The 21,993-nt window shown below is 39.1% G+C and overlaps 2 protein-coding genes across 10 annotated transcripts in view; both read left to right on the forward strand.

The window, feature by feature from the left end:
• Positions 1-5,075, forward strand: part of RWDD2B (RWD domain containing 2B) — a 35,686-nt gene extending 30,611 nt beyond the window's left edge. For 3 of the 7 annotated variants that reach the window (XM_038409314.2, XM_038409324.2, XM_038409304.2), the window contains exons 2-5: positions 1,919-2,148; positions 2,265-2,332; positions 3,161-3,526; positions 4,375-5,075. In XM_038409314.2, coding sequence (XP_038265242.1) covers positions 1,933-2,148; positions 2,265-2,332; positions 3,161-3,526; positions 4,375-4,609 — 885 coding nt within the window. In that variant the 5' untranslated portion in view covers positions 1,919-1,932 and the 3' untranslated portion in view covers positions 4,610-5,075. Of the gene's footprint in view, positions 1-34; positions 58-98; positions 122-414; positions 417-531; positions 715-1,917; positions 2,149-2,264; positions 2,333-3,160; positions 3,527-4,374 lie in introns of those variants that run through there. The other 4 variants (XM_043508927.1, XM_038409295.2, XM_038409334.2 and 1 more) reach the window with 4 other exon arrangements.
• Positions 5,076-7,502: 2,427 nt separating this feature from the next.
• The window catches only part of LTN1 (listerin E3 ubiquitin protein ligase 1), a 41,100-nt gene continuing 26,609 nt past the window's right edge, over positions 7,503-21,993 (forward strand). Inside the window, exons 1-9 of one of the 3 annotated variants that reach the window (XM_038368581.2) lie at positions 7,503-7,710; positions 12,305-12,508; positions 13,150-13,248; positions 15,008-15,238; positions 16,124-16,176; positions 17,022-17,202; positions 18,007-18,180; positions 20,979-21,169; positions 21,727-21,874. In XM_038368581.2, the coding sequence (XP_038224509.1) occupies positions 7,669-7,710; positions 12,305-12,508; positions 13,150-13,248; positions 15,008-15,238; positions 16,124-16,176; positions 17,022-17,202; positions 18,007-18,180; positions 20,979-21,169; positions 21,727-21,874 (1,323 nt within the window). In that variant the 5' untranslated portion in view covers positions 7,503-7,668. Of the gene's footprint in view, positions 7,711-7,799; positions 7,817-12,304; positions 12,509-13,149; positions 13,249-15,007; positions 15,239-16,123; positions 16,177-17,021; positions 17,203-18,006; positions 18,181-20,978; positions 21,170-21,726; positions 21,875-21,993 lie in introns of those variants that run through there. The other 2 variants (XM_043508988.1, XM_043508985.1) reach the window with 2 other exon arrangements.

Below are 21,993 nucleotides of genomic sequence, written 5' to 3' on the forward strand. Positions count from 1 at the left end.
CCGCGAATCAGGACGGGCAAGAGCCCGCAGCGCAGGCGCGATAGCGGAGCGGCCTGTGTACGTCCCAGCCTAGGGCCGGGGCGCGGGCGCGGGCGCAGGCGCAGTCGGGGGGGGGGGGTGAGTTGCGGGTCCGTGCTGGGCACAGAGCGGCAGCGTGGGACGCTGCGCGGTGTGAGCCGCCCGAGGGGGGCGGGGGCCGATTTAAAGCTCAGTTTAATAAATCATTCAGGGGAACCGTTTCCGCCCCTGTTTCCTTCCCCCCCCCTTCACTGGCCAAAGCGCCTGCGCCAGGCCCCGGCCGCCGAGCGGGGAGGTAGCGCCTCTCCCCGGGCCCGTGGCTCCAGTCGGGGAGAGCTGAGCTTACCCAGGCCTCTCCTTCCGGGCGCGGGGGGACCGATTGCTCGGCAAGAGGAGCGGTTCGAGCGTCTTGCTGAAGCGAAGGGACCCTTCAAGGGAGCGTGACCCATTGGCACGCCCAAGACGCGCTGGCTGCTCAGGCTCAAAAATCGTCCCCCCCCTCCCCACCCCCGCCCTTGTGTTTTGCTGGGAGTATCTTTCCCAGACCCGAAGCAGAGCTCTGTGTCGCTCGGAAAGCTTGTTTCTTTCACCAGCCGACGTTTGGTCCAATGAAAGGCATGATCTCACCCACCTCGTCTCTTTAATAGCCGGGGACTGACACAGCTAGCACTGCTGATTCAACACTCATTTACTCAGGTCCTACACCAATCTTATGGACACGCTTAACTTTACACACTCTTGGTAGTGCCACTGAAGTCAACAGGCGTGCGCAAAGTTAAGCCTTTGTGTGTGTGGTTGCAGGACAGAGGCCTAAAAAGTTATTAGTACCATAATCAAACCTTGATCTTTGTGCAAATCTCCATTATTAGTGGGAAATTTGCTGTGGATTTAGCATAGGCTAGCTCTACTTTTTAGACTTGGTGTGTGTTTTAAAATTAAAAAATGTAGTTTGTTCCTCTTTCTAGAATGGGTCCTCCCCGAAGGATAGGAGTGCTTATTGTAACAACTGTCAGTGCTGGAAACCCCATTGTGGGGTCTGAAGGGCCAGAGAGATTCTTTTGGCTCATGCATCGTCACTTGTAAAAAATTTCTCTAATTAGAATTTAGTTAACTATTTGGTTGAGTTGTAAGGCTTAATAAAATTCATCACACTTTCCCACGTCTATATTGGCTATGCAGGGCTAATATTAGCAAAATGTAGAAGCGTTTGTCACTACAGTAAATATGTCTTTGAATGCACAGTGAGCAGTTCCAATGAGCAAGAATGTACCATTTCTACCATCGCTTTTCTGACCATAATCACACTTTGATGCTTAAATTGGCACTATATGCCTAGTTTCTCCACATGTTGTTGGAAGGACAGACCCCCTAAGCATAGCCTTATCCAGCACTGCAAATAGCAGATAGCTCAGTGGTTTGAGCATTGGCCTCCTAAACCTAGGGTTGTGAGCTCGATCCTTGAGGGGGCCACTTAGGGATCCAGGACAAAAATTGGGGATTGGTCCTGCTTTGAGGGGTTGGACTAAATGACCTCCTGAGGTCCTTCCAACCCTGTGATTCTGTGTGAACACAAATGATGGAATTCAAAACATACCACACTCTGTAATCCAAAAACATTTGAGTTTGAAACACAAGGTGAAATCCTGGCCCTATTGAAATCAATGGTTTGTCATGAGTGTTCCCATTGATTTCAATAGGGCCAAGATTTCAGCCATCATTTCTATATTTGCCCCATCCTGCAAACCCTTAGCTGACCAGCTCTTATGAGCAATCCCATTGATTTTTGGGGGGATTACTTATATGAATTAATATTACTCACGTAAGAGTTGCATGATTGGGCCTTACACTTGTATCTATTAGAATTGTGTCTTTTCATTTTTTTCCTAATTTCTTTATTTAGGAAACAGCTAAAACATGGCCAAAATGACTAACTTGGAAGAAGCTGAAGTACAACTTTCTGAGTTAGACCTGCTTTCTAGTATGTTTCCTGATGAAGATGAGTTTGTTGTGACTGACCAGCTGGCTGTAGCAGAACTAAAACAGTATATTGATAATAAGACTTCAGAGATCCCATCTTCAAAAGTTCAGTTTACACTGAATGTAAAGCAAGAGGTTGCTGATGCCACTATGGTAACGTAGCCATATATATAATATATATATATATATATATATATATATTTTAAAATACACTTCAGATCAGATTTTAATGCCTTTTTTTTTTTTTTGCCTTTTTTTTTTCTTTTTAGGTAATGCTTTCTTTATCCTGTGCTTTACCATTTAACTACCCAGCTGTTCTACCAGAAATTACTGTCAGGTACTGTCAGAAATTACTAGACAGGGAACTAAAAGCTAAAATTAACTAGATCAGTACAAACATAATAGCAAGAGACGGCCCCAAAGAGCACACAGTCTAAATAAACAAAACAGACAAAGGGTGGAAAGGGAAACAGAGATGCAAAGTGGTGAAGTGGCTTGCTCAGGGTCATGCAGCAGGTGAGTGACAGAGCTGAGAATAGAACATAGGAGTGCTAGCTCCCAGTACAGTGAAATTAGAGTAGCTCCATGTGGACACAGTGGTGGTCTTGCTGTGTGGATCATTTTGCAGGACCAGTGCCCAAGTAAGGAACATCGGCTCAGATTCCCAAAGATATTTCAGTGGGAGTTAGGTGCCTAATTACCTTTGAGGATCTGGGCCATAGTCCATCGTGACAATGCTTCCAATTGGTTCTAACCTAAGAAGTGAAAGGTTGTTTAATAAATCTCATCCTTCTGCTTGGCAGAATATTGTTACTCACTGACCTGCATTATTTCTCTTTTAGTATTTTTGTTTGTTTCTGTTACATTGTATATCTCAGAACACTACTGCAGCGACCATCATAAATTCTCATCTGGGCTTTCCCTGTTTGAAATTTCAGATATATAGTGCTATATATGAAATCTGCTGTTAGTCCTTAAAGACTAAAATGGGATTTTCTTAGGAAATATTAACTTAAATGTTTCAGCCAAACAAAATGTTTTTGTAGAGCAATATTATACACCAATTCTAAATTAACAAAATAATAGATTTGAGAAATTTTGATTTTCCTACCAAACATATAACAAAAAGTTATGCTAACAAAATGTGTTAATATTTTTTCCTTAGGTCACCGTCATTAAGCCGATCACAGCAGATTCATCTGAACACAGATCTAAAAACATACTTGAAGAGAAACTGCAGTGGTGAAGTCTGTATATTAAATGCAAGAGAATGGGTTAAAGATCAAGCAGCTGCTTATATCAATAAGGAGCTTTCATCTTCCTCAGTGATGACATTAAGGAGTATGCAGTCAGAAGATGTCATTTTCACTAGATTGTGGATCTATAGTCATCACATCTACAACAAGCATAAAAGAAAGAATATTGTTGATTGGTCTAAGGAGCTCGCTCTGTCGGGGTTTAGCATGCCTGGGAAACCAGGTGTTGTTTGTGTAGAAGGCCCACAGAGTGCTTGTGAAGAATTCTGGTCAAGGTTTGCTTTTTATATACTAAAAAAGAAAAGGAGTACTTGTGGCACCTTAGAGATAAATTTGTTAGTCTCTAAGGTGCCACAAGTACTCCTTTTCTTTTTGCGAATACAGACTAACACGGCTGCTACTCTGAAACCTTTTTATATACTATATTCTGTTTTTAAGTAACATTGGTAGTTAGAATATTGTGCTTGTTACGTTGTGGTTCTGTACATTTGGTCAGAAGATGGGCAACTCTTAGTACTGGTAATATCAACATCTTGTCTATGAAAAGTAAATATTTTATCACAATACATTTACACCTCCCACCTTCTGCCACTTCTTATAGCCATCAGGGCCATAAATTAGCCAGCAAGGGGTTCTCTTTGCCTAGTTCATGCAGTGCTTTTCTTCTTGCCTCCCCTGTCAGCTGTGTAGCAACAGTATGCTGTACCACCAGTCTCATTAATATTTTTTATATTGCTTTTATTATTTGTATTTTTGTGTAGTATAGACCTGGGTTCAGCTCTGCCCATTTAGTAATAAAGAAAAAGGGTAAGAAAATTCCTAGCACAGACAAGGTGGAGGTGTGCAGTTATATTTAAATCCCAACTTTATTGACTGCTCTGTGAGGTATAAGACTAAGTGCCTTTGATCATCTGGGAGATATGGGTGTAAAGAAACAATGCTCTGGTTCTAGGAATGTTTGCAGGTATGTTTGACTGATTGGCTAATGAACTATAACGTGTATACCAGATCTCTACACAATTGAAATTTATTTTCTATTTTCCTCCTTTCATAATACCTGCTTCATAACATTTTATAAAATGTGCTACATTTTATCGATTCATATTTCCCTCATTGTTTTCAGAATCAGAAGATTAACATGGCGTAGAATTTTAATTCGCCATAGAGAGGATATTCCAATGGAGGGGTCACATGGTGAGATGCAGAAACAAAGAAAATTCTCATCTTTTGAAGAAAAAGTATTTGATGCGCATGGTACCAGAGGAAAGCATATGGATCTGGGGCAGCTGTATCATTTTTTAGATGAAAAGGGGTGTGCTGATGTTTTTCAGATGTACTTTGGAGTTGAAGGATGTTAGATCAGCAAGGATCCAATCAATGAACTTGAAAAATTATGTGACAGTCTTGGATAAATTATTCTTTTTCCCTCTGAAATAGTTGATCAGTGAGGGAAATGAATACTTTTGCTTTATAAGATGAATTCAGTTTTCTGTGAAAACGAATTTTCTTTTAAATAATGGTCGTGAAAATGACTACATGAATGCTTTAATATAAACATATTTTAAAGGGAAAGATATAATGATGCAAATTACAAAGACAACAACAATAAACCAACAACAACTTTTTGAGAGATGCTGTATACTATTTATGATCTGAATGATTAAAACTTCATTTTGGAGAAGTTGATTATATCTATGTAATATAGTAAAAAAGATCCAAACATGGGTGTGTGATTTTCCAATAATTACAGTTATTTTAAGCAGGCATCTCTGGAAAGAAATGTCTTTTTACATTATTACACTGTATTTACAAACACTATCAGCAGATGTTTTGATTCCAAAACATTTATTTAATATTTTCTGCTTATAATACTTTCAGTTGAACATGGTGCTTTATAAAGATAGGGGTAGATCCTCCAAAGCCTTACTCAGACAAGTAGTTTTGACACCAGTGGGACTAGTCACATGAATAAGGACTTCTCGCATAAGGAAAAAAAGGTTTGCAAAATGGGGCCCACAGGTAAGACACAGTCGTTACTCTAATAAGTTTATAATTGAGTTGAATTCTATTATTATTTCTATTTTAGTAGTGTTTAAAAGCTTTGATCAGGATTGGTGCCCTATTGAGGTAGCCATGTAAAAACATATAACAAAAAGATGGTCCTTGCCCCCTGTCAAGATTCCTTCCCCACTCTGAACTCTAGGGTACAGATGTAGGGACCTGCATGAAAAACCCCCTAAGCTTATTTTTACCAGCTTAGGTTAAACTTTCCCAAGGTACAAACTATTTTACCTTATTGCTGCCACCACCAAGCGTCTAACAAATATAACAGGGAAAGAGCCCACTTGGAAACGTCTTTTTCCCCCAAGCCCTACACCTCCTTTGCTGGGGAAGACTTGATAAAAATCCTCACCAATTTGCATAGGTGAAACCCTTGGATCTCAAGAGCAATGAAAAAGCTATCAGGTTCTTAAAAGAAGAATTTTAATTAAAGAAAAAATAAAAGAATCACCCCTGTAAAATCAGGATGGTAAATACCTTACAGGGTAATTGGTCATTTTAGTCAGTTGCCAGCAAGGTTATCTTAGCTTCTTAGGTTCTTAGCTTCACCCTTTACAGGTGAAAGGGTTTTTCCTCTGGCCAGGAGAGATTTAAAGGTGTTTACCCTTCCCTTTATATTTATGACACCCCCCAAAAGTTTACAGTTTGCAAACCCTTTTTTATATAATTACCTCCACTGACTTAAATAGAAATCATACGAATTAGAATTTGCAGGATCAGACTCTGTATAATTTTATGTCAGATTTCAATAAATTCATATACTCATACTCATATACTCACTTCAATAAATTCGTATATTCATAAGAAAAGACTGAACTCTTTATTTTCTTTAAAGCAAGTATTCTGCATTGTAAAGGGCTTTGAAAGTTGTGTACATTTAATAAGCAGCACATGCTGAGTGTCTTGGATGGTAGCGATCAATATATTAGCGGTTGAATCCAGTAATACTCTTGACATTCAAATCTCTTATGTAGGCAAAAAGCGGTGAGAAAGCTTGTGTGGTGCATATTTGATTTCAGCTCACAACACAATTCTGTTTCCTCTTTCAAATCCTGCTAAAGTGTTTATCTTTAATTGTACTAGAATGGATTTACTTAAGATTAGTAAAGTTATCTAAAGTGTACTAGGGAATTACAGTATTTTCAAAAATATTAGTAGAAGCTATGATTTAAAAAGATATTTCAGTTTGGAACTATGTTAATGTATCATAAAGATACAGCAGCACTTACTAAAAATGTTCATTTCCCATTTATCTGACCTCTGCAATCATTCTAATATAGATGTTTGTAACTATTTTTCAGGAACATATCAAGTTGTCTTGTTTTTGGGGAAAAAAAAAAGCACTCCAAGTACATCAAAATGTACATTTTTGTGCATACTCCTGTTTTAAATACTTTCATGCATTTATCATCTGAAGGGCTATGTCATGACACTTTAGGAAGCTTTACTGTATGTATTTTCAGATTTCTCTCTGGTTGCCATTTAAATGAAAGTGTAATAATTGGCCCATTTAAGTAAATTGAAGAACTTTCATTAATTTCAGTGGGTTTTGGATCAAGCCCTATATGAAGGCTTAATGATTTTGAAGGTCAAATAGTGGATTGTAAAGTATGCAGTTTAATGAAGTGTGAGGGATATGGGAGTCTGCTGTGTCTGTCCATGCACAGCAGCATCATGGACAAGCTGCCATCTCTGGCTTAGTGGAAACCAGCCAGCACCCGGTACCTTGCATGCCAGCTGGGGAAGGTGCAATGTTGGTGAAGGAAATCCTAGCGCTGTGAAAAGCAGTATTACCAAATCTTGTAGCATGTGTTTTTTCTTCAAGACCCAGCTCCTGGAATCAAGTGATTTCGTGAGAATCTCAACTTTCTTTACACTAAATAAAATATTTCTAGGCCTGGTCCCGTTATTAAGGACAAAAGCACAAACGTGCACCCAGTGTACCCCAGAGGCATGACATCCAGACGGAACATAAACACCTCACATGTATTATTTGTTTAAAAAAACTCGTATGATTTTTAAGCCACTTGATGAGTGGGGGGGCTGGGGGACTGACTCCTGCTTTTCCCCGCGCCGGGCACTGGCGATGGTGGTGGAAAAGCGAGCAGGCCGGGGTAGCCCCCCTGGAGGCGGGGGCGCCTTGTGGTGGCAGGGAAAGCAGGGGGTGTCTCACGGGCTCGGGGAGGGGGGGGCGGCGCGGGCAGGGGAATCCCCCCCCCCCCCGCCATGGCACAGTCCCCACCCTCCTGCGCGCTGGGGGGAGGCTCCCCGGCCTGCAAGCGCCGCCCCCGCCTGGCCCGGCTCTCTGCGGGGTCCGTCTCCGGCCGCTTCCTGCTGCGCCGCCGCCGCCGCCGCCATGGGGGGGAAGAACAAGCAGCGAACCAAGGGCAACGTGCGGGTGAGTCCGCCCGCGCCGGGCGGCGGCTTCTCCGCGAGCGGGCAGGGGGAGGCCGCCGCTCCCCTTTGGGGTGTCCAGGCCGCTCCCAACCCCCAGCAGCAGCGGGGTGACTGGCCCCGTGCCCGGCCTGTGCGGCGGGGGCGGTCTGGGCCTGGGGGGAAGCGGCGGTGTCCTGCCCCTGGGGTGCCAGCCCCGCAGCCGTGGGGAATGTCTGCCCGACGCGGACCGGCCTTGGGAAGGGAAGAGCAAGGGGCTGCTCCGCTCCTGCTCACCTGAGACCTTCCTAACAGGTGACAGGCTTCAGAGTAGCAGCCGGGTTCGTCTGTATTCGCAGAAAGAACAGGGGCACCTTAGAGACTAGCCAATTGATCTGAGCATAAGCTTTCGTGAGCGACAGCTCGCTTCACCGGACGCCTTGGGGGGAAAACACACTGGGGAGATTGATACACACACAACCCATTGTTTCGTGTTCTCTGTGTGTGTGTATCAATCTCCCCGCTGTGTTTTCCACCCAAGGCGTCCGGTGAAGCGAGCTGTCGCTCACGAAAGCTTATGCTCAGATCAATTGGCTAGTCTCTAAGGTGCCCCAAGTCCTCCTGTTCTTTCTTCCTAACAGATGTTACCAAGGCCTATCCAAGCTGCCAGGGTCAGGGCTGCACTAGAAGGGGTTCGCCAGTGGCAAACCCGGCCGGTGGCGATGCACCGTGTGTGGGCAAAGAAGTGCTTTTCTGCAGGTCGGTCATATCCCTTACCCCCCAGTGAAATAAACCGTCCTGACTTTTTATGCTGGGGCAACCGCATCTTTTTGGTCATATATACCAGTGTTGCAAAAAACCATATCCTTAGCTGATATGGCTGTAGCCGCGCAAATGTCTCGTATAGCCCGGGCGAAAGAGCAGTAGTGCTTGCTTGCATGGTGAAGGGAATAATTCCCTCCTCTGCAGGAGTCGGTGGGTGGAATTCTGTGGACTGTGTTAGGAGGCCGGGAGATCAGAGGGCCCTTCTGGCCGTAATCTGAAATTTAACACAGGGGTTCATAGGCCATACTGTAAATGGTGGTTCTCAGCCTAGTTACCATTGCAGGCTGCATATGCAGCTCTCTCTGTTACGTGGGTCGTCTCTCCACACAATATATATACTATCTGTATGGCCCTGAGGATGTCACATGGGCCACATCTGGTTGCTGATTGGGCCTCAAGTAGCTCATGGGCCTCATGTTGAGAACCACTGCTCAAAAGTCTGTTATCATCCACGAGGAAATAATTGGCTACCCAAATTTGTATGCCTGTTCTCACTTTGTTGTTAGTTCACTTGGGGACTATGACCTGCAGCCAACTGGTGTAAAATGGAGCAGGTTGAAAACCCTTTTATATTTAAATTGGGGATGCAGCTTGCAGAGACTCAACAGGCAATGTGACCATCCTGAAATACACCACTGCCTTCAGGCATCTGTCATCGCCATAGGTGGATTCTTGTCTGCTAGTAGAATCGGCAGGACTACCATGATTGCCTGGTGTAGCATAGTGACTTTTCATTGGGGTTAGTCACATGCTTAGTTAAGAATGTGCATAAACATCTGTAGGCTCATGACGTCATTTCCTCTGTTGCTTGGGTAGGCCTTTCAGACAGCTGTGGGGAAAAGTACTCTCTTAAGAATAGAAAGATGTGATCACAAATTGGCATGGGTCTTGAACCAATGTAGTACCTGTAATTACACTTAATTTATTTTAAATGTACTAGTTTTCAGCTTCTTTTCTCTATAGGCGCTTCTACTGCCACATCAGCATAGTGTCTGAGGCCAAGATCCACAGAGGTATTTAATTTCCTAACTTCCACTGATTTCAGTGGAAGGTAGGGTGGAGTCTAGATATAGAGCCCCACAAATCTGCAGATATCCACGAACCATGTTTGTGAATCATGAATGGATGCAGATTCAAATTTTATATCTAGAGCACCTCAAATCTGCGGATATCCATGGACCATATTTGCGGATCAGGTGCAGATACAAATTTTGTATCTGCACTGGGCTTTACCTAAATACCTCTGTGGTTCTGAACCTGAGTGCAATCAAGAAGTGATGTGACATCCGTCATGTGTGGTTTGTTCATTCTCTTCCCAGGGAAAGAATAGTGTGTGCAGTGCAGTGTTTAGTTTGGATAGGGTTTTTTTTTAATATGTACACATTGCTATGTGTTTATATTAGGGAAGGCGAAGGAATGCTGGGAAATGCATCATTATGACAGATTTTAAATTCACAGAAATTACTCAATTCAAAGTTATGGTGGCCACATCAAGTGTAGCTTAGCCACCAAGTCTGTAGTAATTTTATGCCTAATGATCACAAAATTTCTATTGTTTTGTTTTATTTTATTTTTTTAAAGAAAACACCAACAACTTGTGAAAGTTAACTGATACTTTGTTACACTTTTGTTAAAGCTTTGGAACTTGGGCTGTTAATTAATTGCAGTTAACTCAAGCAATTAACTCAAAATAAACTAACTTGATTAAAAAATTGTGATTCATCACAGTTTTAATTGTACTGTTAATAATAGAATACCAATTGAAATTTATTATAAATATTTTTTGATGTTTTTCTACATTTTAAAATATATTGATTTCAGTTACAACATAGAATACAAAGTGTACAGTCCTCACTGATGACCCTTGTTTTAAAAAAAAAAAAGCATTAATTAAATTTGTGACTTACTTCCTTTGGGGAGAATTATATGTCTTCTGCTCTGTGGTTTTACCACATTCTGCCATATATTTCATGTTCTAGCAGTTTTCGATTGCAACCCAGCACATGTTGTTTGATTTAAGAACACTTTCACTGCAGATATGACAAACGCAAAGAAGGTACCAATGTGAGATTTCTAAAGATAACTACAGAACTCAATACAAGGTTTAAGAATCTGAAGTGCCTTCCAAAATCTGAGAGGGATGAGGTGTGGAACATACTGTCAGAAGACTTAAAAGAACAACGCTTTGATGCAGAAACTACAGAACTGGAATCACCAAAAAAGAAAATCAACCTTCTGCTAGTGGCATCTGACTCAGAAGATGAAAATAAACGTGCGTCAGTCCATGCTGTTTTGGATAGTTATCGAGTAGAACCCGTCATCAGCGTGGAAGCATGTCCTCTGGAATAGTGGCTGAAGCATGAAGGGACATATGAATGTTTAGCATATTTGGCATGTAAATACCTTGCAACATCGGCTACAACCGTGCTATGCAAATACCTATTCTCACATACAGGTGACACTGTACATAAGAAGCGGGCAGCATTATCTCCTGTAAATGTAAACAAACTTGTTTGTCTTAGTGATTGGCTGAACAAAAAGTAGGACTGAGTGGACTTGTAGGGCCCAAAGTTTTACATTGTTTTGAAGTGCAGTTATGTAACAAAAACAAAATCTACATTTTTAAGGTGCTCTTTCATGATAGATTGCACTACAGTACTTGTATCAGGTGATTGAAAAATACTATTTCTTTTATTTCTTTACAGTACAAATATTTATAATAAAAAATAATACTATAAAGTGAGTACTGTACATTTTGTATTCTGTGTTGTAAGTAAAATCAATATATCTGAAAATGTAGAAAACGTCCAAAATATTTAAATAAATGGTATTCTGTTATTGTTTAACAGAGCAACTAAAACTGCGATTAATCACAATTATATTTTTTAATCTCGTGATTAATCGCAATCAATTTTTTTAATCATTTGACAGTCCTACTTTGGAACCCATAGATCTGCTATGGAACACCTCAAAGCATCAATCTTTTTGGAACATCTGTTCTCCGTGCCTTAAAGAAGTGTGAGGCATTGATTAAAATAAGCACAGGATTAACTTCACTGGAACAAAATAGAGGAGAAGCTAAACAAAAGAAAAGCAATAATTTTCAATAATAATGCAAGAAGTCATGTGACATTGTTATGTACCCCATCTGCCCCATTCCCTTAAATCTTCTCTGGCCACCTTTGTATTTGTTGCTGATAAAATCTTTAGGGCAGAGACTGTGGTATTTTATTTTATTTTTTCTATAAAAGTCTTAACACTCCGTTTGGGAGCTGTATAAATAATACCCAGTAGCAAGGAGAAAGGAAAATTAGCAAAGTGCAAACCACATGTTTTTTGTGGGGTGAGTAAATGTTCTCTTTTCAAGTTTGCTGTATTGTTGCAATCCTCCTGTAAGTAAAATCTTAATGAACAAAGTTTAGTGGGTGAAGCACACTCCATTATTTTCCTTTTGGAATGGTCTTAATATTTGGGTTTTTTTGCTCTTTGGAGTAATTTTATATTGTGAAAATTAATGAAAATATTGATCCTAAAGTTGAAAAATAAAGTTACCATTTCAGATTTCTCTACTTAAAGTCCTGGTGGAATTTCTTACTGATAAGGCATATAATGTGAAATTTTTGCCTTGGAGCAGGCGATCAATTATAAGACACAAACCTGCAGGTTCATTTCTTCAAGTGTGATGATTTAGATTGTACATGAAAATGGTTTAAAAACCGAGCATTTCAGTAAGAAATATAATGGTTTAAAAGGATATGAATAATTAATTGACATCTCTCTCTTGTTTATATCAGCCCTCCAGCAGTGGCAGAGCTGCAGAGCTCCTTGCCAAGGAACGTGGAACAGTGCCTGGGTTTATTGGCTTTGGAACATCTCAGAGTGATCTAGGATATGTACCGGCAGTCCAAGGAGCAGAAGAAATAGACAGCCTTGTAGATGCTGATTTTCGAATGGTGCTGCGAAAACTCTCCAAAAGAGATGTCATAACAAAATTAAAAGTATGTGTATCTTATTTCCCTTAGTTTACTTTTTAAACATCCTTTAAGAGAAAGATAACTTGAAGGTTTATAGGGTGAAATCCTGCTTCCACAGAAATTATTGATAAAACTCCCATTGACTTCAATGAGATCATGGTTTAAGCCATAGAATCTAAAAAAATATTGTGACAAAGTTAGTACAAAAGTACATATGAGACATTTCTAATATTCATTTGTGCAAGGGTTCTTTTGATATTTTACTTGGGAAGAGGAATATTTTTTGTGTAAAGTGCTAGAAAGGAATCTACCAAAATAGTCAATTTTACTTTCACACTAGCAAATTCCATAGCATATACTGTAATTTGTTTAGCATCTTAGAAATACTTTTTGTATGCCTCAAAAGCTTGATTTTGATTGTATGCAGTTTTAAGATGTATTGGAAGAGCTTTAGTAATGTCTGTCACCTTGTTCTGATCCTACTGGGAATTTACAAGAGTAACTCCAGTTAACTAGTGTGTTTAGACCCAATTGCAAGAAATGAACCAATTTCTAGTTTCATGAGAGTTGCAGTAACAGGCGGTAGTTGGTAAATTTAGTAAATTTCAAGATATACTTTCACCTGCAATTTTTCTAATCCCACACTGTTGGTATTTTGATTTTAGGCTATGCAGGAGTTTGGAGCAATGTGTAAGGAAAGAGAATCAGAAGTTGTTAAAGGTGTTCTTCCTTACTGGCCAAGAATTTACTGTAAAATCTCACTTGTAAGTATTAAAGGACTTAGGTTATGACAGAAGTAAACCAACAAATAAAATTGCTCTGGGTAGTTTCTGTGGTAATCCACAAGGCAATCAGATCGATACACCTAATTGTATATTTTTGTGGGTTGGCTAGTTTAAAAAAAAAACAAACTATTAGAACTTGGAGAAAAGCACTTGGTCCTAAGTGCACTTGGGATGTATCATCAGGGCAACGCGGGGAACCTTTCATTGCTCTTGCCTGTGCTGTGCCTGCCCTATGGATAGAAGCTTTCAATCATTAGCACATTTAATGAGCGTTATCCAGGTTTTTCAGCTTCAGGTTTCAGCATAAGAAAGCTCTAGGCATGTATGTGGATGATGAGAACATCCGCAGTTCTATGAGATAGGACAAATAATTTAAAGAATATAAAGCCTCATGATTTAGGGCATAAACAGTTCTCCAGCAGGAGTTAGGAAGAAACTTCACCTATGGATTGGTTACTCCATAATAGTCTATTATAAGAATTCTAGCATGTTTCTCTGGAGCATCTGGCACTGTTGGAGGTAGGATACTGGAATAAATGGATCACTGTTCTGATGTGTTATAGCAATTCCTATGTTCCTATTAGGACCCACGGAACATAAAAAATCCACTAATATATCAGTGCCAACAAATGCTTGAGGTTTACAAATCAATTATGCATGGTTCATGCAGACTCCCAGATGTTTTTATGCTAATGAGAAAAGTTTCTTAATTGAAGGCAGTTTCCTATTTTCCATTTCTTGTACTAACCTTTTTTGAATATTAATGGAAAAATCTAGACATGGATACAATATAAATACAGTCATACATTGTATATCTTATGTTATGAACAGTAGTTAATGGAATCCAAAGGGATTAGAGCTCTTATGTGGTATGCTGCAGTAATGTACAGTTCATGATTATGTTGGTAAAATAAGGCTATAGTCTGCATTTAGGGATTCCAAGGTATTCATATTACATCAAAATATTTGTAATCTTTAGGATACTCTTCAACCTTTGGGAAGGTGTGTAGCCCTGTACACTTATGGAGGTGTAACTAACATCTCTAACATCTTTAATCAATATAACTGTTCTAAGCAAAGTGTAATATAGCCTTGGTGGTTAAACTAAAGAGACAAATATGCTCTGAACAAAAAGTAGTTTGTGTCTCTTGTCTGTATTCCAGCATCTAAAAAATCACAGAAATTCTCAAACTAACTTATCCTGTCATATATGATTCAAGGTTGCTTTAAGATATGATGCCTCTATTTCCCATCCCCACTCTCTTTGATGACAATACTGTTAATATTGAAAGATTATTTAAGAAATTGAAGGGCATTCCTGTGATGAAGATTGGATTCTGCAATCTGTTCTCAAGCTAATGGTCCCATTAAATCACTGAATCAACAGGATTACTTGCATGATTAACAATTAATCCTAAAAGTTAGAAGATATACACCCCAAATCAATTATTAGTTCTTAAGACTTTACTTCTAAACATTATTAACTGAAATGTTTTGCATGTTGCATTGTTTATGACTAATATTGTTTCATTGATGAAAAGGATGGGGGATTAGTGAATATAAGCCTTTAGGTTTGGGGTATAAGAACTTAATTTGAATCCATACAATTGTATACAGACAACTTATTGTTTTGAGTGGGGGAAGTTGGGACATGATAGCAGAGCAAAAGAATTTGTGCTTTGGTATTCTTGTTATCAGAAAATGTATTTCTTTTAAAAAAATCTTTATTTTAAAACAGGATCATGACCGCCGTGTTCGAGAAGCAACACAGCAAGCTTTTGAGCAACTTATTCTTAAAGTAAAGAAACACTTGGCTCCTTATTTAAAAAGTATCATGGGATACTGGCTGATTGCTCAGTGTGATACTTACTCCCTTGCAGCATCGGCAGCTAAAGTGGCATTTGAGACAGCTTTCCCCTCAAGTAAACAACCTGAAGCCTTAGCATTTTGTAAAGAAGAAGTTCTGAACGTGAGTTTAGAGAATAAATACTATGTCCTTAAGGCTTTATGCAAATAGTTGTCATCTGTTAATGAAGAGAGAAGGTTTTTTTTCTTGCGAATGTTAACTCATGCATTCTTTGCATTTGCTTTCAGAAAGGTATAGTCTCTTCTCAACTGAAACTCCTATTAACGCTAATGGAGATTGAGATAAGGATACATTCCCCAATATCTCCCTTAATTTTTCATACACCCTAAGGCTGCATGGGTCTGTAGAGCTATGTGGATGTATAGCAACTAATTTTATTGATTTTCATTTCCATATGCACAGCAGATGATGCTCAGTCACCAAGTAGGTTCCAAACACTACTTACCTGTCACTGATAACAGATGCTGGCAAAATGTTCAGCTGAACTGGTTTAACTGCAGTAGTAGACTCAACCAATTTTTGAAAGCATGGTTGTGCTGTGCAAGATGTATCTACACTAGGAAATCTATGTCTGGAGCAGAGCCATTTAAAGTAGGGAAAAATTAGATTACAAGGTTGATGGTTGTTATTACAAAGCCCTGATATGGAATTTTTTAATGTTTTTTTTTTTTTTTAATCCTGGAGATATGGGACTACTCTCTGTCAGAACAGTGGCTGTATGGTCTAGCAGTGATTGGATCATGGGACTAGGAGTCAGGAAACCAGAGTTCTGACCCTGGCTCTGCCATTGTCTCATATGACCTGGATTGGTCAATTCAACTGTCTTTACTTTTGTTTCCTCATTTGTAAAATGTGCCTAATAACTACTTGCCTGCATCAGAGGGGTGTTGAAGCTTCATTATTTAGTGCTTACTCTCACGTGACTAACTTGCAGCTTGTGGTTAACTTTCACATATGACAAAATAAGTTCTCCTGTATTTTGTCTAGATGCTACAAGACCACCTTCTGAAAGAAACACCTGATACGCTCAGTGACCCACAGTATGTCTTTCTACTTCAAAATTTATAGTTTAAAAGTTTTTTCTTTCAAAAATTGTATTTTGTTAATTTCAGTAGATGTAAAATGTATTTCACAAGGGAACAAACTAGATTTTTGCAGAAAATAAAAAGTAAATTTTATTGAAGACGTATTATGCCTTATGCAGTTCTATAGAAAATACTATTTTTTCTAGAGAAGTGCCTTTTTCTATTCTTCACATCAAGCCTGTACAACTAGCTGCCACAACAGCCTGTATTTCAGTATGCTACCATGGGTGGCAACTGTGCTTGGGAATCTTGCTGGACCTGTGCTTTTGGGCTAGCAGCACGCTTAACCCTGTGTCATGGTGGGGAACAAAGCCAGGCAGCAGCCATGATGGTAGTGTTGGCTAAAATTTTCAGGAGCACCTAAAAACTTAAGAATCTAAATTCTGTTGACTTTCAATGAGACTTGGGCATCAAAATTCCTAATTCACTTCTGAAAATTTTACCCATTGTCTAGTAGTTCTTTCTATCTGATTCATGTGTATCATTGAGTAGCTGGAGGGCAGGATTGCTTGACACAGGGCATTAGGAAGTGGAGGAGACAACAAAAGAAGGGGAAAATGAACTTCTGAAAATACTGTTTTAGCTAGAATTTCGCAATGTAAACATGTGTTTAGTGTTTAACACACACACACACACACACCTTATGGAAAGTTCAGTGTAGTTATATACACGTAGCTGCAATCTCTAGGAAGAATCCTAGGATTTTCTTTTCAAAATCGTACGAGAAGCTCATTAAAGAATATACACATTCTGCTAGTTTTCAATTAATGCGTTAAACTTGTTTTTGTTTTTTACCTGAGAACTGTACCGGAGGAAGAAAGGGAAACCAAATACTTTCGAATTCTGACATGTTCCTTGTTAGCCTTAAAGAAGTTGCTTTGCATGTTGCCAAAGAATGAGACTCATTCACTGGAAGAAAAGCTAATACCTCTTCAATCTCAGAACAAATTTTGGAAATATGGCAAGCACAGCATACCTCAGGTATCTGAACCTTTTTATACCATCTTTATTTTTATAGGCTTTTTTTACAAAAGCCACACTTGAAAACTTAGGGCACTAAGCTATCCCAAATATAGTGGAAGAAAGAAAGAACCGGGTGCCTTGCCCAGCTGTGTTTAAGAGAGTCTTCTAATCACAAGACATATTGGCCCTGCTATAGGCAAACAAGCGTCTGAGTAATCTCCTCCAATTTGTTCCTTTGAGGTAGGCTTCTGCTTATTTGGAATTTGTGGCTGAAATACAGCCCTTTAAAATTCTTGTTAAAGAAGCAAGCTCCATAAACTTATGGATATATTTAGGCAGGTAATTTTCTAAATTATTGGATTGACCTTCATTCTGCCAAGAATTGTTGTTCGTGTTTATCAGTGCAGAACAACTACAGCATTGCATTTCAGTGTTGCATAAAATATTCATTTAGTCTGTCAAAGCATTTCGGGATGCCATAAAAAGAAGATAAACATTCTGCGTAATGTTGTACTTTTAAAAAATATATAATCTTCTCTTCCAGTATATGATCTATTAAAAAACTTTTGTCACATAAATTTCCCTGTTTTTAAAAATCTGTTACAGCTCTGTGCACTAACTGAAAATGTATTGTTTTGATTTTTGTGTGTGCTAAATCAAATGTATTTCAGACATGCTTGTGTTGATATACCATTTCTTTTTAAAGTAAATCAAAGTATGTAATTAACAAGCATGGGGAAATTAGACTTTTGATTTGTAGTAGTGAATAAATATTGTAATCCATGGTTTACTGAAATATTTTGTTTTTATGGCTTACTTTAGGTTCGCTCAGCTTTTTTTGAGTTAGTTTCTACTTTCTGTCAGCTCCTTCCTGAATCAATGAAAGTTGAAGCACCAAGAGTTTGTCCCGCAGTTCTTCTCAGTATTGATGACAGTGATGCAGTGGTGTGTCCAGCGCTTTGGGAATCTGTGCTTTACATCTTTGTTACCATTGAGGTAATGCAGGAAACTGAATGAGAACTTATTTTCTTTATAAATCAGAGGCTAGTGGTCTGTTCAAATATGTCAGACTTAATCTTTCACATCATATCAGTGTCCTCGGTTTGGGGCTAAGCAGAAGATATCAGTTTAAAATAAAGTAACCATTGTGAACCCCTTACTACTGCAAACAACCCTCCCTCCTCCCCTCCCCCCCACTATAAGGGCCTGATTTTCAGAGGTACTCAGCACTCACAGCTCCACTAAAAGTAAATAAAAATATGTCCATTATCTCTGCAAAGAAGACAGGAATTTAGCATGTAATTAAACTGAAGTTGTGACATTTAAAAACTTCACAAGTATATAAAATAGCTTTTAAAAATACAAATATTTCTCTATTGAATTATTTATTAGGATTTATAAAAAATGATGTGCAAGTTGGTCTCTAGTCACTGTTTAGTTAGAGCCTGATACTGTAGCCACTCAACTCAACTCTATAGCCACTCAACTTCAGATAAAATCCTGGTTTCGTTGAAGTCAGTGGAAATTTTCCATTGACTTCAGTGGGGCCAGAATTTCATTTAGTGATTCCATAGTGTCCTTTTTGTAACATGATTCCATAGTGTCCTTTTTGTCCTTTTTGTTGGATGTATCTTGTAATTGTTGGCACGACCTATAATCCTGTATGAAAATCAGCCTTCTGTTTACTTCATACTTTATCAATTCAAATAATAAATGTAATTTTACAATTACAATTTGACAGGTTTTTTTTCCCCCTAGAATATTTTTTTGTGCCTTTTGGCTTTCATTCAAAATTTAACTTATATGCAGTGTTGTTGTAGCTGTTTTGGTCCCAAGTTATTAGAGAGGTAAGGTGGGCGAGGTAATATTTTTTATTGGACCAACTTCTATTTGTGAGAGAGACAAGCTTTTGAGCTTACACAGAGCTCTTCTTCAGGTCTGGGAAATTTACTCAGGGCAGGTCTTCACTTCAATGAAGATAGTACTACACCGATGGGTGAAGGAAGGCAGGGGGAAAGCAACTGCGGGGAACTGTTAGTGGGTTATAGATTGTTTTAATAAGCCATACATACAGTCTATTCAGGCCATGATTTTTGGTGTCTAGCAAAATTATGAATTTAAGCTCCCAGGCTTGTCTTTTGAAAGTGTTGTGTAGGTTTCTTTTGAGCATGAGGACTGAGAGGTCAGATTTAGAGTGATTGCTTTGTGAAAAGTGTTCACCCATGGATGATGTGGGGTTTTTTTTCTTTATCATTTTCCTGTGTGAGCTCATTTGAGAGCATAGTGACTGTCTGGTTTCACCCATATATTTGCTATTGGAGCATTTAGTGAACTGGATGAGGTACACCAATATTGTGATAGCCATATGTAGGACCCATGGGTCTTTAAAGTTGTGTTGTGTGGGGTGTTGATCATTGTAACAATGGAGATATGTCTGCAGATTTTGCATCTGTTGTTCTGGCAGGTTCTAGTGTCGCTTTGAGTTTGTGTGTCCTGGTCTGTGGGGAGCTTGCTTCTGATAACGATCTTGGAGAGGTTGGGGGCTTGTTTGAAAGCCAGAAGAGGGGATTCAGGAAAGTATGGGTTGTAGTTGTTTGATGATACCCTCTATGGGTTCCAGTGCGGGTGGTAGGTGATAACTAGGTGTGTGCAGTTGGAGGGGGTTTTATTTCTGTACTGAAGCAGGTTCTCTCAGGGTATTTGAGTGGCTCATTCCATGATGTGATCTTCTTTTTCTGGCCTTCAAACAGCCTTCCAACCTCTCCAAACTCATCATCACAAGTATGGACTGAATAGAGACACTGGATTTAGGCCTTATTACAACAATCTATAACCCACTAACAACCCACCTGCCCCCTCAGCTACTTCTCCCTCCCTCCCTATGACTGGAAGAGTGTTAATGGGCTACTTCACCTTGAATGGTCCATTGACATGTGCGTTAACTAACACTAAACTGTCTGTTCCACCTTGTATTTAGCTGTGACACTCTGAGGCCAGGTCTACACTACAGACCTGTATCGGTATAACTACATCACTCAGGGGTAGACATAACCCCCTATGTAGACAGCGCTATGTCAATAGGAGAGCTTCTCCCATCAAAATAGTTACTGCTTCTTGGGAAGGTGGATTAACTATGCCAACAGGAGATGCTCTTCCATTGGCATAGGAGCGTCTTCACTGAAGCGCCACAGCAGTGCAGATGCAGCCCTGTACGTGAAGTCTAGCCCTGAGTAAGTTTCCCAGACCTGAAGAAGAGCTCTGTGTAAACTGGAAAACTTGTCTCTCTCATCGATAGGAAGTTGGTTTAATAAAAAAAATATACTTATAGTTGATTTGTCACAGTTCATAATTTAAAACTCCACTGCAAAATACTAATATTTATAACTGTAGTGACTCTTTATGAAACCTAACTCCTGGTTTTTGGGGGTTGTGGGTTAAATCTGGGACTGTCATAAAAGTAGTGATATATTATAGTAAGCTATTTTACAAGGCAGTATAATGGGCCAAAAGATCACTGAAGACAAAACCTTCTTGATTTAAGTTTATTACCCAGAAAATCTCTGCTGTGGTAAAACAAGATTTTGTTCTGAAGTCTGCTAAACCTTAAAATTCACTAATTTAAATGGAAATGTTTAGAGAGAAAATGAGTTTTAAAAATATGCGTGGCAATTTAGATTTGGTGATGGCTTGCTCTTACTACAGCATAGGGAGCTAGACTAGATGACCTACCTGAGAGGTCTTCCAAACCAACTGAGTCTGGTTTAATTTATTCCTATAATTATTTCTTTCTGTAGGACTGTTGGAGTCATGTAAATGCCAAAAAAGGAGTTCTGCCAAAGCTATGGATAGTACTTCGAGAAGGCGGACGAGGTCTAGCTACTGTTATATATCCTAATCTCTTGCCATTGATTAGCAAGGTACCTCATGGCATTACAGAACCAAAGCTGGACTTCTACAGAACTTTTTTCAGCTCAATAATTCAAGGGTATGAGCCACAAATTCATGACATTAGATGAAATATTTATTATAATAATTATTTATGTTCGGAAACAAATCAAAAGAAGGTTACATTACTTAAAGCATTTTAAAATATGTAAATATCAGAAACTGAATTCTGTACACTGTCTGCCTGTCTCCTCCTTCCTGCTGTGATCCCTTGTCCCTTTCTCTCTTCAAGACTGCATCCACAAAGCATAGGTTTAAAAAATGGCACTATATTGGGTGCATTTAAAACTTTAGATTCAGTTAAATAGTAGAGGCTGCATTTGTCTGTTAAGCCGCAAATGTGTTTAATCCTTAATTGTATTTTTATGAATAAGTAAACTAGGCTAAAAAGCCACGCTTAAATGTCCACATTTCTAGTTCTGATTTATGTAGAACTTGTTTTGCTGAATTTTTATTTTGAGGTCACTTATAGATTTTCTTATCCCTTTTTCCTCAAATGAACAGCACCTATGGTATTACATTAAAGCACGGTAATCAGATTGTAATCAAGGAACAATGACTGTTTTTTTTTATGTCTCCTGATTTACATGTATTTAGGTTATCAAGTGAGCGAACCATAGCTAGCCATTCAGAGTGTTCTGCAATCATATCTGCATTTATGGAATGTTTACGATTTGCTATGCTACAGAATTTAGGTGAAAAAGATGAACAAAAACAAATTCAGCAGATGCTTATATGTGATCAGGTATATATTATGTAAATATTTTAAAAGTTCTTGTTCTCGGTTTTGCAATTTCACAATTTTAACTTGAACAAAATTGTGAAACACTTCAATGAAAATTTATTCACCAATAAAAAAAAATC

Source organism: Dermochelys coriacea, chromosome 1 (assembly GCF_009764565.3).
Source record: "Dermochelys coriacea isolate rDerCor1 chromosome 1, rDerCor1.pri.v4, whole genome shotgun sequence".
Taxonomy (NCBI): Eukaryota; Metazoa; Chordata; order Testudines; family Dermochelyidae; genus Dermochelys; species Dermochelys coriacea.